Here is a 19,236-nt window from a genome sequence, read left to right as displayed (position 1 = left end):
GAAATTTTGAATTGTGGGATTGAAGACAAATCTTAGAATAATCAGAAATCTGAAAATTAAGTTGAAATCCAAATTTTGCACAAGCTTAATATGATTTTTGAAAATTAGGGTTTTAACAAGTAACCTCTTAATTTTGTAAATTTTAATTGCAACTTGAACAAGACAATGATGAAATTGAATTTGACAAACACAACAATTTTCAGATCTAAGACAAACACAAGCAATTTTTACAAATCAAAAGTTCAATTTTAAATTTAAAAACTAGGGTTTTTAATGAATTAACCACTAAGTTTGCAGAAAGTTGAAACTTGTAAATGAAAAATATGCAATGTTGTTCAAAGGATAGCATGCAAGATGTCGGGTTCACCAAAATGTGGTGGTGGGAAAATGATGAGTGATAGATCAAGAGGAAAACTAACCCTTTCTCTCAAAGAGAGATGAGAGTTTCGCTATTGATTATCCTTCAAGCACCTTTCACCATTACATTAGGGAGATAAGGGGTAATTCACTAGATCCAATCTCCACACAAAGATGATAGATTGAATTCTGAATGAATTAAGGATGTTATGATGATCCCCTTATTCCCTTTTTGTTTGATTTCAAATGGAAATTGATTGAATTATGTAGTGCAAAAGTGACAAAGAATCGATTATAACTTGAGATTTGAATATGGGATGAAGTTGTGCACCTAGATTTGGCAGTAAAATGTCGAGACGAAGTCGCCCTGCAAATTTGATGAAAAGTTGTTTGGACCGTGGCGGGAATGTACATGGTCCTCCGCAAAATCCGCGAAACGAAAAAGGGTTTTTCTGACTCTGCAAATGAAGTCTGAATCTGAAAGTACAATTGTGCACCTGCAACCTACACACAGAAAAGAGAGGGAAATGTGTTGCGATTGGGGGTTTTGGAATTAACCAAGTAATGAAAGAAAGTACTTGCAAGTAGATGTAAATGGAAGATTGAATTGTAAATTACCTCAAGGGAGGTTGTAGTAGCAATGGTGATAGCAATGCTTGTGTGGAATTGAATGTTGAAAGGGATCTCCTCTTCAATGGTTGAATCCTTGACTTGAATGCAAAACCTAGCCTTGAAGGGAGACTTGAGAATGCCCATTGTTGGAAAAGAATGCTTGAATGCTTGAATGCTTGATCACTTATGCAACTTGAATCTCTCCAACTTATTGAGCTCCAACTTATGCCAATGAGAGGACAAATACCCCCTTAAATACATGTTTGAATGATTTGAATTTCGTCACGGGCCAACATCGAGGAGATTTCCCGCTCACTGCACAACCCACAATGTTTTCACTAGAAAGGTCCTACCCCAAAATAGGGTAAGGACAGGGGTGCCACACCTCTGTCCTACCCCTGTCTCTAGAGCAGAGTGTGGATAGAGTGATGCGGAGGCCAAGGAAGAAGCAATTTTCACAAGCCGAGTACTCTCTGGTCTTTGATTAGGCTAGAGGATTCGAGTTCGCATGCGTGAGGACCCTAATGCAGTTCTAAATTGATAGGGTCACAATTTTATGACACTACAAAAGGATATATGGGACAAGTTGGAGACTCTTAATGAAGGTGACCCTACTATGAAGATTGCTAAACTTGATGGTTACCGGGTGAGATATGAAAACTTGAAGATGGAAGAAGATGAAAGGATTACTCCATTCATGGAAAGGGTAAATGAGATTGTTATGGGAATTCAATGTTGTGGTGGAACTCTGAGTGAAGATGAAATTGTTTATAAAGTTCTGATAGCTTTACCACCAGCTTACAAGATGAAGGCTACTACAATTAATGAGTTGAGAATAATGGCTAATTCTTCTGTCAATAGAGACACTTTGGTTGGGAAATTATCTGCTTTTGAGCTTGAAGAATTTGGACCCTCTGGAGCTGTGAAGTTTGAACTTTCTTTTCATGCATCTACATCATCAACCAACAATTAAGATTGGAAAGCTTTATATGCAAAGGAATTAGATGATATGAAGAGAGAAGATGAAGAATTTGAGCAAATTGAAGCCCTATTTGCTAGAAGAGTACCTAAAGGACCGGTAGGAAGTAAGTATGAAGGAAAAACACCTTTTAAATATTTTGCATGTAATAAGATCGGTCATTTTGCATCTAGATGTCTTGAAAGGAATTCAAAATTTGAAGAAAGAGCTAGAAGATCTTTTAAGCCTAACCTTGGATATCATAACAAGTATAAGTACAAGAAAAACAAAGACAAATCATGCTACATAGCGGATGAGGAAGGTGTGACTGATTCTGATGATGAATTGAAGACTCTGCTATTGGTTCTGACAATGGAAATGAATGGGTGTTCCTGGTTATCAAGGAAGATGTTCCGACACTAGAAGAGAATGTACCTGAAGAGAAGGCACTTGCTGCTAAAATTGAAGATAAGGATGAATGGGTAATTGATAGTGGATGTTCACATCATATGACTGGAGATAAAGGGAAGTTTCTATCTTTGCAATAATTTGATGACGGTTTGGTTAGATTTGGAGATGACAAAGCATGTATGATCAAGGGAAAAGGGACTATATCATTGGATGGTAAGCACCATACTGATAATGTTTATTATGTTGAAGGTTTAAGGCATAATCTTTTGAGTGTAGGACAATTGGTGGATAAGGGATTTCAATTACAGTTCAAGGATGGGAAATGCAAAATCATTAATAGATTTGGTTTGGAGATTGCAACCGGTACACAAACAAAATGTAATATATTTCATTTGAATTCCGATGAGAAGACATGTTTGATTGCACAAATTGATGAGAGTTGACTATGACATAAAATCCTATGTCACGTGAATTATGATTTCATTGTAAAGATCGGTTCAACTAAGGTAGTTAGAGATATACATAATATTGTGAAGCACTATAATCCGGTATGTAAAGAATGTCAAATGGGAAAACAGGTCAAAACCTCTTTTAAGAGTATACAAGATAAATCTAATGATGTTCTTGATCTTATTCATACAAATTTCCGTGGCCCTGTTAGAGTTAAAGGTTTTCAAGGTGATAGATATTTTATGCTAATTATTGATGATTATTCTAGAATGATGTGGGTTACTTTTCTAAGGGAGAAATCCGAGGCTTTTTAAAAGTTTAAAATCTTTAAAGCCAAAGTTGAGACAGAGACAAGATTGAAGATTAAATGTTTAAGATCAGGTCATGGTGGAGAATTCACATCCGGTGAGTTTACTAACTTTTGTGAGAAGCATGGTATAAGGAGACAATTTTCTGTTCCCCGAACACCTTAGCAGAGTGGAGTTGTGGAAAGGAATAACAAAACTATCTTGGATGCTGCTAGAACAATGATGATGGAAGCAATTCTACCTAATATCTACTGGAGAGAAGTAGTGAGAACATCGATTTATACTTTAAACATAGTACATATCAAAGGAGAAACCAGTAAGACACCTCATGAATTATGGTTTGGCAATACACCTATAGTTAAGTATTTTAGAATATTTGATAGTAAATGTTATATTAGGAGAGATGATATCATTGGAAAATTTGATCCTAGGTGTGATGAAAGAATTTTTATTGGTTATTCAAATGAAAGAAAGGCATATAGATGTTATAACAAGAGATTGCAGAGAATTCTGGAGAGTGCTAATGTCAAGGTGGATGAGCTAAATAGAAGTCAAATAAGAGTTTATGAGCAAGAACCGACAGTGGAAATGATCATAATTGAACCGATAGCACCTTTAACATAATAGAATGTTGAACTAGTTACTCTGCCAATATCAAAAAATTCAACAGTAACTGAAGAACCAAGAAGAGGAACAAAGAGTCAGAAGACTCCTAGGTATGTGAGATTGAATCATTCAGAAGATCAGATCATTGGAGATAAGAACAATGGAGTGATGACAAGAAGGAGATTGGAAACTAATGAGGTATGTTTAATTTTTCAAGTTGAACTGGTATCAATAATTGAAGCATGTAAAGATGAATGTTGGATGAAAGCTATGGAAGAAGAATTAGATCAGATTGAGAAGAATAACACATGGACTTTAGTTCCCCAGTCTAAAAATAAGAATGTTATTGGAACTAAATGGGTTTTTAGGAATAAATTAAATGAAGATGGACAAGTTGTAAGGAATAAAGCTAGATTGGTTTGTAAAGGATATTCTCATAAGGAAGGAATTGATTATGGTGAGACTTTTGCACATGTAGCTAGTATTGAAGCTGTAAGATTATTTCTTGCCTATGCTGCACATAAGAACTACAAGGTTTATCAGATGGATGTCAAGTGTGCATTTTTAAATGAGGATCTTGACGAGGAAGTTTATATTGAGCAACCTGATGGTTTTTCATTTTCACATGATACAAACGTGGTTTGCAGGTTAAGGAAAACTTTATATGGATTGAAACAAACACCTAGAGCTTGGTATGCAAGGTTAGATAAATATCTTTTGAAGCTTGGTTTCACTAAAGGTAATGCTGATAGTAATCTATATTATAAAGTCATTGATGATGATATATTGATTATTGAAGTTTTTGTTGATGACATCATTTTTGGAGGTGAAGATAAGTTGTGCATGAAATTTTCTAAGAATATGGAGAAATAATTTGAAATGTCTATGATTGGGGAAATGAAATTTTTCTTAGGTTTGCAGATTACTCAGACTGATAAATGTATTTTCATTTGTCAAACTAAGTATGCCAGGGAATTGTTGAAGAAATTTGGTATGATAGATTCTAAACTGGTAAGTACTCCTATGGTTACAAGTAATAAATTGACAAGGAAAGACGAATTTGCATCTGTAAATCCTACAAGATACAAATCTATGATTGGAGGTCTGCTATATTTGACTCAGACTAGGCCTGACATAATGAATGTTGTTTGTATTGCATCTAGATTTCAGAGTGATCCTAGAGAAAATCATGAGTGCGGTGAAAATAATTTTTAAATACTTACAAGGTACATCTGATGGTTTGTGGTACCCTAAGGATGATGACTTTACTTTATGTGCATATACAAATGCAGATTGGGCTGGTGATGTAGATGACTGAAAAAATACTTCCGATGGAGCTTTCTTTCTTGGAAAGAAGTTGGTTTCATGGATTAGCAAGAAACAATCATGTACTTCTTTATCTACTGTTGAAGCTGAGTATGTTGTTGTTGCTACTAACCGTACACAAATTCTATGGATGAAGCAAATGTTGAAGGACATTAAAGTGCATTGCATTGGACCGGTAGTTATTCACTATGATAACTCTGTTACTATTGACATATCAAAGAATTTGGTATTTCACTCTAAAACAAAGCACATATCTATCAAGTATAACTTTTTGAAGGAGAAGGTGGAAGGAAATGAAGTTAGACTGGTTTATGTGAACACTAAAGAACATATTGCAGATATTTTCACTAAACCTTTACCTAAAGAATCATTTGAGTACCTGAGAGACAAATTAGGGGTTTCTGCCCCTTGGACAAAGAACTTATTGATGTTATTTGGCATCAGTCTGGTATGCATTATCATAGATATTACTCATTCTGGCATTGATGTGGGGATGCTACTGCTCAGGGGGAGTAGTTAGCCTTGTGTTTTAGTGGTTTATGTTTTTTGCTTTGATATTTATGTCAGATTTTTGGCATTGATGTCAAAGGGAGAGAGATATATGTGAAAAAAAGAGTTTTATAGAGATATCATTCACAAGGGGAGTTTGGTCTTTGTTTCGGAACTTCATTGCTATATCTTTGAGTGGGTGATTGTTGGTTGTCTTCCATTGGGGGGGACTTGTTTTGGCATTTCTTGGCACTTGGATGTTTTTCACATCTAGTGTTGCCATCAATGCCAAAGGGGGAGATTGTTGGCCATTTGAAGGAATTGATTATGTGTTGCATTGATGTTTTGTCATTGATGTCAACACTAGTTGTTTTGGATGCTTTACTGATATCCTTCTGGTCCCATTAGGTTGTTTGGTTTCTAGTTGGATTTGATCCGGTATGTTTGGTTTATGGAATTGGCTTATTCATGTTCATATTCAATCAATTGGTTTTGATCTGGTGATTGGATGCTATCATGTTTACTAGCAAGCTTGGTTTATTGTTTCGACAAGGGTTTCACCGACATAGCTTTGTTGAAGATTTTTGATGAATTGCATAAGTGTTGGTGCGGCTTTTGGTGGAGATTGCAGACGCTGATGGTGACCATGTTCGAGACTTAGTTGATTAGGATTATTGCTTTGGTGTGTATGGACCTATATTGGGTCCCGATGTATCTAGGTTATGGACTGGCTTAATGTATAGTGTAGATTGGACCACTCGATGTCTTTTTGGGATGTCTTATGGGTTGGATATTATTTGTTTGGTCTCTGGCTGACATGTTTTGTAAATTTTGTAATTATTTTATTGTCTGGTGGCCGACCTTATTGATTGTGGTCGAGGGTTTGTATATATACGATGTAAGATCTCATTGTAGATCATCATGGTATGGGATATGGATATGTAAGGAGCGAATAATGTAATAATCATTCAGGCAGAGGATTTGGTCGATCATTGGTGATCGAATTGGGTTTATGTAAGAGGATTTAGTCCTCCAGTATTGAGCTTAATCAGAATTGTATTCAGGCGTAGGAGATGATATCTTTGCAGTTCATTCATTTCTTCGGATTGTAGTCTGGATTTCTATGTAGTCAGTGAGACTCCTTTTGTGATGAGCAGTGCGCTCTAGGCTGTTGGCCTTCCTGCAAGTGCAGACCCCTCAATTGTAATTCACATACTTACTATAGAAGTATTATCTGACAGTGGGTAGGCTTCCCACCGTGCTTTTTCCCTTTACCGGGTTTTTCACGTATAAATCTTGGTGTCATGTGGATGGTATTTATTCTTTAATTATTGTTTATGCTTAATTGGTTTATTTGCTATTTCGGTATTTGGTTTATGCATTCCGGTATTGATCTTTTGGGTTTTGGTATTAAAGTTTAAATTGCTTAAGGTTCTAATAATCTGGTGACAACTGATTCACCCCCCCTCTCTCAGTTGTCTTCCGGTTATTTGAACTGTGTAACAAACATGAAGTTCATTTTAGACATCCAAAAGAAAAAGTGAGATTCATTTTAAATTTTTGCAATAAAGGAAAAAATGAGCTCTTTTTACAAACTTTTTAAAAGGAAGTAAAGAAAAACTAAACTAATTCCTCCTGTTCCTGCATTGAAAAATGTTAAAACCTGCACATATTTAGTCAAAAAAATTAGATCCTAATGGTGGGCTTCACAAGCCTAAATTTCTGACTTGGTTACAGATTTTTTGCCTCTGTTAGCACTATGCGCTAAACCATGGACCAGATGCGCTAAAATGTGATGCAAAAATGCTAAAAGATAGAGCCTATGCACTACACTGCAGTCTAAATGTGCTATACTGATACTCCTATGTGCAAAAAAAACAGAGAAGAATATGCGCTAGAAGGAAAGTCAAATGCGCTAAGGAATGGTTTCTATACGCTAAACAATGCGATGGATGCACTAAAGTTGACCACAAATGCACTGTAGAAAGTCCTAGATGCACTAAAAGAGTGTTATGACGTGATTGTAATCTTTAACCTGCACAAAAAATGATTTTATTTTCGGGGACGAGCCCCACAGTGGGCGCCAAACATGTATGCGGGAAAATGTGGTGATCAAAACAAATAAATTGAGATCAAATGACCTACATACCAATAAGACTCTTACTGCAAGTATAAACTAATTTAAACTAGTTTAACTTCCCAAGGGGTGTCCCATTGTTCTCTATTTCATAGGATGCCTAAAGTCAATGTTTTGCTCTTAGATCATTGAGCAAATGACTTAGGAATGACAACTCCAAGAACGAGTGATATTGTGATCTATATGGATGAATGCATTCTACTTGATCTCTATGATATGTTAAAAGCTATGATGATTAAGCTAAGATGAAGATAGTAATATGATAAAGATATTGCTAAATTATTCTAACATGATATACTAGCATGGATATATTATTGACATGAAAATGCTTCTAAATGCTATGATGATATTCTAACAAAGAGAGGCTAAAATGCTTAATACAATTAGACTATAATGTAGATGCATGAAACTTGGATATGGAGAATGAAGAATGAGAGCTCTATTTATAGGGAAAATAGGGCAATGGAGGGTTAAGATTGAATAATCTTAACAATGGCTAGGATTGAAAGTTACTCAATCCATGTTTACAATTTTCACCAATGAAATGGTGACAATTGTCAACAAGAGGTGGTTTGAGAGGAGATGCAAGAGGCATTAAATGCCCGAGACATGAAGGTTACCTTAGGAGGTAAGGTTATGGTAAGGTTAGGGTCGTCCCTCAGATAAAGCTTTTACCCAAGGGGTAAACTCTTGTGCAAGGGTATAGGATAACTAGGGTCAAAGCCATGAGTGCTTGATGAGACCCTTGGGTTAGATGAGGGTTAAGTTAGAGAGAAAGTCTCTAACCATGAGGGGAGGTTGAATTAATAGGAGGATGCGGTTAAAATAAATATTCAATATTTATTTAAGAAAGTGGTCAGATTTATACGTCTACACGAATATATCCTCCCAAAAGCTTTCCTATTATTTTGAAAACATATTCAATCTAGAGCTTATGTGGAAGAGCATAATGCCAAATTCACACTAGAGAAACTTCATATATGTGGTTTTTAATCCAATATTTTAGTGTTGCATGAACAATCCAACATTCCTAGAAAAATATTGAACACCCTAGAAAATCAACTTCCCATCCATTTTGTTTAAATTGTGAAAATGAAAAGCCTTTAGGATCATAATCAAATCTCATATCCTCCAAAGGTCTTGTTACTTTTTTCCCATTGATACAAGTTTTCAATTGATAGTTGCATGCCCAAAAAATTGCAAGCAAGACCTTTAGTAGCCAATAAATGAACATTATCTTCCAAAATTCTTAACTTGAAATTCAACGTTGAACTAACTTTCCTAGCCTTTAGACAAAACACTAGGAAGCTTCTACAGAAAAATGATCTATTTTCCAACCACTCCTAGAATCAAATGTGGGTGTTGCATGTCTCCTTTTTAATACTCATTGGGATTTCCTCCCCTAAATCTAACATCCAAACCTCTAGAAAGATAAAATAAATCTAGAAGATGACAAAGATTTACCAAGCCCACATTAAACACTACGAAACCTAGCAGATCTCATCTCCCTTTAAAAGAGTTGCATGAAAAGATTAAGCATGTTAACTTGTGACTATTGAGGTGATTTATTTGTTGGGTTTTTGTATGCCATTTTAACGATTCAATGTATGCACAAATATGTTCATTGGGATTTTCCAAATCAATAGTGGTAGCAAATCTTTACAGAAAGTTAGTTATGGAACGGTGCATGCATTCCAATTGAGTATGGAGATGTTTAAAGGGAGTTCGTAAAAGAGGACAAGCCCATGAGAGCATGGAGTTAGATGTATCAAATATTCACAAAGTTACTTATGGAATGGCACATGAATTCCAATTGAGTATGTAGATGCTTAAAGGGAGTTTTTAGAGGAGAACAAGCTTACGAGAGCATGGAGTTAGATGTATCAATTACTTGATATTTTTGGAAGCTTCATGAGAACATGGAGTTAGATGTATCAATTGTAAAATATCTTTGGAGGCTCTATAAGAGCATAGAGTTAGATGTCTCAATCATATAATAGTTTTGGAGGTTTCATGAGAGCATGTAGTTAGATGTATCGATATTATAATATTTTTAGAGGTTCATTGAGAGTAATTGGCTTGTACTCTTGCTGGTTTTGATTAAAAGGGTAAAACAATAGGTTTTGATGGGGATTTGGAAACTTGAAATGACTAGTGAAACATCAACAAAATCAAAAGCAAGCAGGTTTTGAAAGGACTTGAAACCAATACACCAATGCAACCATGCTGTAAACATAAAGATAGTTTTGAAGGGACCATAAGCCCTATATAGTGAGGTTGCAACAAGGCTGCCAAACAAATTAGATCTAGAAGGCCATCTATGCAACCCTAGGCCTCATCCTAGCATTCCAAACACCCTTGACCTAGGTGTGGGAATCACAAGAATGTGAATGTTTAGGAAGTCCTCTCTTCCTTCTTTGAACAATCTTCCGTAAGACATCATGTTGATTTAGTTGACATAAGGAGACTAATGCAGGGGCATAACTGTTTCATTCTAGTCTTATTTTGGGATTCAACCTTTATTTTGGATGATAACCATTATTGTCTTTATTCCCGAAGTCTTCACCTGTTTTGGAAGGCAGCTCCTAGTGGAAGACACGTCTGAAAATTAATGTTCCTTTATTGATTTCTGATTTTTATGGAGGTGGGGAATTAACAGCTGGGAAATGTTTTATTTTTGTAGTGGGTCAATCTTTTTTCCTTAAAAAGGAGAAGGCATGCAAATTTTTGGTAGGGCGTGTAGAGGATCATGGAGTTTTGGGAAATAAATTGAAAGGGATTTCTGCTACTATGGAGGAGTTTAGGTGGCTTTGTCAGGAGTGGTAATAAAAAATTTCCTGGTTTAAATTTTATTTTTGTTGGACGTGCTTTGAGTCTGTAGGTAGATTGTTATCCATTAGTCAGTTTTTGGAGTTAAAGTTAACAGTCGATATGTATGTCACTAACAGACTAGGACAAATGAACATGTATTGAAGATTTTTGGCAAGAAAAAATAGATGTTTTGTTCAAAAAATTATTTTCTTAGTCAATTTTTTCGTTTGCCACCTAAGCCAATCGCCCTTCAATGGGTTCTTGAATCTGGACTGCATCAAAAGTTGTATCAGAGAGAAGGTTTCTTTCCTCGGATTGGTAAGTTCTCCTAAGTGCTCGAAGATATAGTGGATACAAATGGATTTTAGGCGGGGCATTGGTAGATGACGTGGAAGAGTTGAAACATCCAAAACTACAGAGTTAGCTCAAGGAACGAGGGAGGTTCTAGCAAGGCTAGTTGCAATAGAGATCACCCAAATAAGGGGAATTCATATTGAAAATGCAAGTGATGAAGAGGGAGGAAGCTCAAGGCCATGGAAAAGAAGAAGTGGAGAATGCTCCCACGACCAAACTTCTCAGAACCATGAAAAAAATTGGGAATACACCTACGTTAGATACACCTTATTACAATGTGAGCTTGAATTGTGAGAAACTCAGAGAGTGGATTACAAAGATGGAAAGATATTTTGATTATGAATCAAAGAAGAATTTGAGGAGGTAAAATTTTCCTGAACTAGGTTAAAGGGTCACATAGTAATATGGTGGGACTATATACAAACTAAAAGGAATAGGAAAAGGAAGGAAAAGATTAAAAGTTCGAATAAGATGGTATCAAAACTAAAGGCCAAATTCTTACCTTTAGATTATTAGGTGAGCTTGCTTAAGAAATTGCAAAATTTGAGACAAAAGAAATCAGATGTAAAGGAGTACATCGAAGAGTTCTATAAACTCATCATAAGAGCTAGACACATAGAAGATGGTCCAGAAAAGATAGCAAGGTATGTAAATGGACTGCGATTAAGTATCCAAGGTGAAATTAGTTTGTTGAACTTTAAGAGCATAGAAGAAGCTTATCGATGTGCCTTAAGGGTAGAAGAGAATTTGTCTCGAAGACAATAAGCCAACTCCAAAGGAAGAAGATTATCAATGGGAAGGGGTTGATTCGTTAGACATAAAAGACACCACAGTAATGGAATGGATTCAAGTGCTTCTCGCAAAGAGGAAAACACTCCAAATATTAGAGGTAGAGGAAGTACCTTTAGAGGAAGAGGAGTTTTTAGGAGAGGAAGAGGAAGGAGTTTCACCTACTATTAGTGTGGAGAGGAAGATCATAGAGCTTATGAGTGTCCTTGAGAACCATTTGATTATGGAAGTAACCATGTTGCTAAAGCTGATGAAGGATCACCATCAGAATCTAAATAGAACTCGAACATGGAGAAGCCTTCATGCTAAAAGGAATATTGATGAAGTCAGAGAAGGAAGAACTTGAACCAATACAAAGAAGAAATCTGTTTCGAACTATTTGTAGGTCTCCAGGTAAATTTTGTAGAATTGTTGTGGATACCAGAAGCACTAATAATTTGTTATCTACAAAGATGGTGTAAAAGTTAGGATTACAAAGAATTAAACATCCAAGGCCCTACAAAGTATCATGATAACGTAATGAGCATCAATTAATGGTAAATGAGCAATGTATAATTAATGTATAATCTTGTGTGGAATGCCTATAGATGCTTGTCACATTTTACTTGGATGACGCGAACAATATGATAAGAAAGCTATTCATGATGTTGAGAAGAACAATTACCATCACCAAAGATGGGAAGGAGTATATCTTACAAACACTAAAGGACAGAGAGGAAGAAGCAAGCAAGGAACCAAAGGTATGTCTTATTTCAAGGAAGCAATTTTGAATGAAGTAAAGGATGAAAAGGTATGTTTCACTATTACTCCCAAGTTTGAGCAACAGTAGAAAAGGAAGAAGAAACTCCTACGGAAGTTCAAAAATTAACTAAAGAATATGTTGAAATCATGTCACATGAATTGCCAGGTGGTCTTTCTCCAATATGAATCATTAGTCATCATATAGCTAATTTCTGGAGCAAGTTTACCTAACTAGGTTGCATATAGGATGACCCCAGAAGAAAATGAATTAAAAAGACAAGTTCAGGAATTATTAGATAGGGGGTCGATCAGAGAAAGCATGAGACAAGTTAATTTTTTGTTTGCTGCCTGAGTCAATTGCCTTTCAATGGGTTCTTGACTCTAGACTGCACCAGAGACACACCTTTATTTCAATGCTTGAGTTTTCCTGCATTGGCTTCCTCTAATATATATATATGCAAGTAAGTACTCAAATTCTATGATAAGCCGGTTTTAAGCATAGCTTTAATTTACAGTAGCACATAGAAGTTACATTTAAGTCATATGAAATTGAATTTGTTCATAAGGAAATCAGTCCATGAAATGAATTTAGAAATGTACGTGTTGCAACTTTTGAATGGTAGCTCATAACTGCAACACATTTTAATTTCCACCTTATATATGTTCGTTTCAGTAGCAAATTGCATTGAAACAGCAGATACATAAATTAAAATCTGTGTTGAAGAGCCGTGTAATGGAATATCTAAATTAATCATGGATCAATGGAAGCAGTGTATCCCGTGCCATGATTTCTTTCCTGGACATGAGACACCACGGCACAGCGAAATACACGAATGTTCTTTGTCATTCAGATTGAGATCCTTTTTTTTATGACAGGAAAAGAACTATTATCTTTTAGCCTTGGAAAACCCCCGCATCTTCTTTCACCTCCTCCTACTATATCGGGCAGTGCTGTACCCCAGTTTCTTGTTGGGCACAGCAATCACCTCATCTAGGAAGTCAAGTTCCCTAGGGCCGAACGGACTTTATCACTATGGGAAGTGTATAGATCTTGCCATCTGATTGAATCAAACTACATCTAACAAATTTTCCAATCCCCTATCTTTGATCGCGTTTCGTCCATTTGTGACATATGGTGCACATGTTTTCTGCACAAACTATCTAGCATTTCAGGGTCTGTGTCAAAATGGTAGTCTCTTGCATGTTCTCTACCACAGTATTGCAGTGAACTATGCAGCTTCCAAGCAAGGATTCTCCCATGTTAAGATTAGAAATTAATTAATCATTTAAATAAAGTCTTCTGCCTTATCGAACATGCACGGATGGTGCATCACTCTGGTTGTGCCAAATCCTCCAAAGACTACATGTTAATGAAAAAATATAAGAATAACTTGGTTGGGTTTCATCCTTATCTGCTGCAGTTGAACAACAAATACGATGCTTTCCTCACCATCCCTATGCCTGCAATCACTGTGCTTCATTAAACAATATATTTTTGGAATACATCTGCATTCTGTAACCTTTAATAAAAATAAAGTGCAATCTATATACATCTCCCTTTGGCATACACATCCATTAGGGCAGTTACTACACACACATCACACCTAAATCCCCTTTTAATTATGTGATCACAGATGAGATTACCTTGTTGCGAATTGCTGAATAGAAATATGTTGGAAGCATGCTCGAAGCAGTGACTGGATGAGGAATCCACATGCGCCAAATGCATTCAAGTAAAGAGCATCATGGTCTCATTGGCATGCCATTTTCAGAAAACCCAGCACCGATGAGATTCCATGAGATATCCTTTTGTAAATGCAGAGAAATATCAAAGAATATATCTCTTCGTTTGGATGAATTGCCAATGCCCGGATACAACAATTCTGGGAGAAATGTGCTTAATTTGAAGTTGCAAAATAGAATGCTTGTGGCTTTTTTGATAATTACTAACAGCAATCCTCCAGGTATTAATATCCAGCATCACCAATAATCCCCGCAGGAACATAATCCATCCTTGAAATGATGGAAACGGTTTGAATCTCTCATGATGATTTCTCGATTGACAATTCTGGAGATAAACTTGGAGGCATTATGACAGTCACCACACACACGAAGGTTCTTCGTTATCAGGATAGGTGTCCCTGGCTTTGTATTAATCAGACCAAAAGCAATGGCTAGCTTCTCACTGTGACTGCTTAGCATATTTTCCTTCACCTCATCTTCAACATCGTGTAAGACAAAGTTTGTGTCAGACACATATCCTGCTTTCACCATCTGTAATGTTAAACTCTCCAAAGTTGAATAAATTTTGGCAGATTGAGGGTGTGACTTATCTCCCACGAGAAATTTATGAATCTTGTTATCCAATTCAATAAAACTGCATGCTGGAGTTTTTTTCAATCCCCTATCCTTCATCATTTTTCTCACATTTGCAGCATCATCCCACCTGCCAGCTGCAGCATAAATGTTCGATAGTAAAACATAATTTCCAGAATTGTAAGGATCTAAGTGAAAAAGGTGTTCTGCTACATCTTTGGCTATCACTAAGTTGCAGTAAACTCTGCAAGCTCCAAGCAAGGGTTTCCATACATCGGCATTTGGATCTAATGGCATTCTTTTGATAAAGTTCTGTGCCTCATCCAAATGTCCTGCACGGCCAAGAATATCAACCATGCATGCATAATGCTTCACCGAAGGTGAGATAACGAAATCCCTACTCATGCTTTCAAATATTTGCCATCCTTCATCCACTAATCCTGCATGACTACAAGCTGACAAGATAGAGACAAAAGTAACATTGTTTGGCTTTGTACCAGTTTGTAGCATTTGGGAAAAAAGTTCAATGGCTCCTTTGCCCTGCCCATGCATTCCGTATGCTGCAATCATCGCACTCCAAGAGACCACATCCTTCTCAGGCATTTCGTCAAACAACTTATGTGCAACATATATACTCCCACACTTGGAATACATGTCTATCATGGCAGTTATCACGGAAACATCAGACTCCCACCCACTTTTGATTATATAACCATGGATCAACTTGCCTGGTTGCGATGCTCCTAAGATGGAACACGCGGCTGGTACGGTCACCAGAGTGACAGCATTTGGATTTACACCAGCCAAATGCATTTGGTTAAACAGTGCAAAGACTTCACCGGCATATCCATTTTGGGAGTATCCAGAAATCATGGCATTCCATGAGACAACATTTCTTTTACACATGCTGTCAAATAATTGGCTAGCAAACTTTGTATTCCCACATTTTGCATACATAGCTATAAGAGAATTTCGCACACAAATATCTGATTCAAAACCACTTTTAATTACATGAACGTGGATCAATTCACCTTGCTTCAAGTTTCCTAAGTGGGAACAGACTGAAATTACACTTGCCATGGTCACAGCATTGGGTTTGACATTTTCCAGCCGCATTTGATGAAAGAGCTTTAAGGCCTCTTCTGCATGCCCGCTATAATCATAACTCACAATCATCAGTGACCAACATACCATGTCTTTTCGTCGCAGTTTGTCAAAAATATGGCGTGCTTCCTTTAGAATGCCACATTTGATATACATATCTATCAAGACGGTCCCCACAAAACCATCCCCTTCAAATCCACTCTTAACAACATAACCATGCATCCACTTACCCTGTTGCAGAGCTTCTAAGTGGGCACATGCCTGAAGCACACTTGCCAAAGTAAAAGAATCAGCTTTCATATGTCCTAGTCTCATTTGATTAAAAAGCTTCAAAGCCTCAGCACTCTGCCCAATCTGCACATAACCTGCAATAATTGCATTCCATGAGACTACATCTCTATAAGACATTTCATCAAACAATTTGTGTGCAACATCCATCCATCCACAATTAGCATACATGCCTACAAGAGCATTGCCAACAACAACATCTGAGTCCAACCCACGTCTAATTACGTAATTATGGATAACTTTTCCCTGTTTGAGATCTCCCAGCTCAGCACATGCCGGGAGCACAGAAATCATCGTAATCGAATTGGGTTTAACATCTCTGATTAGCATCTCACTAAAAAATCTGAGGGCTTCACCGGGCTGTCCATTTTGAGCATACCCTGCGATCATGCTAGTCCATAAGACTACATTTCTCTCAGGCAGTTTGTTAAACACTTGCAGTGCATCCTCCATACTCGAACACTTGGCATACATATTTATCAGGGCAGCTCCAACATAAGCATCTCTATCCAAACCATCTCTGGATATATTATGATGAATCTTTTTTCCTTCTTTCAGGTTTTTCAAAGAAGCGCATGCCTTCAACACATAAGGATAAGTGAAACGATCCGCTTGAGAACCGGATTTTTGCATGTAGTGGTAAAGTTCGAGTGTTTCAGCATACAATCCACTCTCCAAAGAACTTCTGATTATAACATTCCACGAATAAACATTATTTGAATGTGTCCTGTCAAAAAGTAGACGGGCAGAGTGTATAGAACCCCACGAAGAATACATGTTTACCAGTTTCGCAACAGTGTGAGAATTTTGGGCTAGGCCGCTAACGAGTAGGAGAGCATGGAGTTGTTTGAGGCGTTTCAAACCCCTGCGGCCCTCAGTTACAGAGTGAAACATGCGTATATGATTAGGAATTGCAGATTTGCAGAAGAACCTTGAAGTAGTCATTCCAATAAAAATGCATCAGGATGGATATGACTTGCTGCTCAATCAGCTGCCAAATTCTAAAAATTCAAATGTGTATGTCTTTCAATTATGGAACTCTTAGGTCGGTCTGTTGGGTTTGTCCAAGGTTTTGTACTTTGTTTACCATATTACTTGGATTCATTTCTAACTTCTTAAGCACAAATTGTTTCTTAAAAATACTTTATTTAAATGAATATGTCTTCTCATTTGTAAACATTTCATTTTATCCATATTTTTAAGTCATTATTGCATGTAGCACTCACTCATATTCAAACTTTTGTCTTCTCATTTGTAAACATTTCATTTTATCCATATTTTAAAGTCATTATTGAATGCATCACTCACTCATATTCAAACTTTTTCTTTCCTATACCTCTTCCTTTCTTCTTAAGCTCACCTTTAATTTATATCTAATGGTAAGATTAGTGATAAGCAAGCAAGTCATTAAAAAAAAAGGAATTTTCATCATTATTTAGTATTTGCATACATCTTTCTTTTCTAAGATCATTTAGGACATCTCTTATTGTTGTAGTATATTGTTTCATAATACTATAAAGCCACTCACTTCCAACTCTTCTCTTACTTTATGCTAAACATGTTTCTTAAAGATAAACCCCTAAATGAATCATAGGCATTCCTGCCTCCAACTTTTTAAACTTCGACAAGTATTGTAATAAACATTATTTGTACCAATAGTGACAAAGTTTTAATGCCAGAAAATATAGAGGATGCCGCTACAAACTTGTCATGTCCCCTTTCTAAAAATAACATTTCTCGATTGAGCACTTACTATTTTTAGCAAGATTAGTTTCCTAAAATAGTAAAACGAGAAAGGGTGTTTTCTAAATGAATGAATTAATTAAATTAGCATGGTGACAAATTAATTAATTTTCTTAAATTGTTTTTGAGGTCCAAGATAGGTGTGGGTTTCAGAAAAGGAGAAAGTGATTTGTAATTTGTCTTTTTGATGTGCAAAATAATAATTATGTTTTGGCAAATGAGATTGGTGTGTTCTTTGGTGATTTTGCTCTTGGCAAATAGGAGTTACAACCTTAGCATGCAAGCATCTTTCTCTTGGGCATTGGGATTTGGTGCTGAGAAAAATGATTTTGGTTTTTATTTGTTTTTCCTTGCAAGATTTGATTATTCTATGCATTGATTTATCACAAGTTGTTGCTATTCTTCAAAGGCTATAAAACCAAAGAAGAATGAATCTTTAGGGCTGATAAACCAGGGGGATTGAGACTCAAAGGAAGTTGATTCATAGAGTCTCCAAGGGCAATTTCATACAAAAGTGGTAGTTGTGCTGAAAGCTCTTAGTTTTTGCATTCATTTTGTTAAACATTTTGTAGGAGTTTGATAGTTTGGAGTGTTTAATGTAGAAGTTTAGTCTCTGTTTGTGTCGCTCTTATAGCAATGCACTTTGTTATTTTTATGTTGTCAAGGAAGCTTATATCTCATATCTATTTATGTGTTTAACATTATTGTGGAGTTTGGAGGGTTTATGTGAAGTTTATAGTTGATTTTCCTTAGTGTTTAAGCTCCAGTTTTGGGAGATCTTTTGATGTATTTTGTAGCAGATTTTGTCACTGATATTAGGTGTATTTAGCAACAATAATGGTGCTAATAACAGTCTCGAAAGTTTTTGGTTAATTAAATGGTATTTTTAATGAGATTTTCTTTATACCCAATTTCATAGAATGTTCATTTTTGCAAATCTAGAGTAAAAATTAGAGATAATTATTATATCTGATTTTAAATTATAGCAAGGGTTATTATAGTGGTATCAGAGCCATAATCTTTCTAGCCTAAGAGTTTTTCAATTATTTATGGAACAAAGTGAAAGGGAATTTAAGAGATACTTACAACGAGAAAAGAATAAAGGGCTCATTGATAGCCCTTCATCAAGGAAAGCTAAAGTGGATTTCAAAAAGAAAGGAGACATTGGGGATACCGAGGAGATGCATATGAATTTTTTTCAAGATTTACAAAAGAGTCAGAAGCAAACTATTGATATCCTTGAAGAGACGAGAGAGATGATAAGATTATTTGCAAAAAGACTTCAAAATGTAGTGTCCATAAAGGAGAGAGGGAGTACTTTAGACTTTCAACAAAATACCAATCAAACTATTCCTAAAACTCCATAATCAATTTTCTTACCTGAAGGCGACTCTTCTACATAAAATCCACCTTCCAACCCCATGGAAGAGTTAGCA

At 36.1% G+C, this 19,236-nt stretch overlaps 1 protein-coding gene across 1 annotated transcript; it reads right to left on the bottom strand.

Moving 5' to 3' along the window:
* Nucleotides 1-12,888: 12,888 nt before the first annotated feature.
* LOC131077283 (pentatricopeptide repeat-containing protein At3g26782, mitochondrial) lies at nt 12,889-17,173 on the bottom strand. Its single transcript, XM_058014742.2, has 2 exons — nt 13,994-17,173; nt 12,889-13,810 (listed from the first exon to the last, which is right to left on the bottom strand). The coding sequence occupies exon 1, from the start codon at nt 17,000-17,002 to the stop codon at nt 14,330-14,332; it is 2,673 nt and encodes an 890-aa protein (XP_057870725.2). The 5' UTR covers nt 17,003-17,173; the 3' UTR covers nt 12,889-13,810; nt 13,994-14,329.
* Nucleotides 17,174-19,236: the final 2,063 nt, after the last annotated feature.

Source organism: Cryptomeria japonica, chromosome 8 (assembly GCF_030272615.1).
Source record: "Cryptomeria japonica chromosome 8, Sugi_1.0, whole genome shotgun sequence".
Classification (NCBI taxonomy): domain Eukaryota; kingdom Viridiplantae; phylum Streptophyta; class Pinopsida; order Cupressales; family Cupressaceae; genus Cryptomeria; species Cryptomeria japonica.
This window is presented reverse-complemented; position numbering and strand designations above follow the sequence as displayed.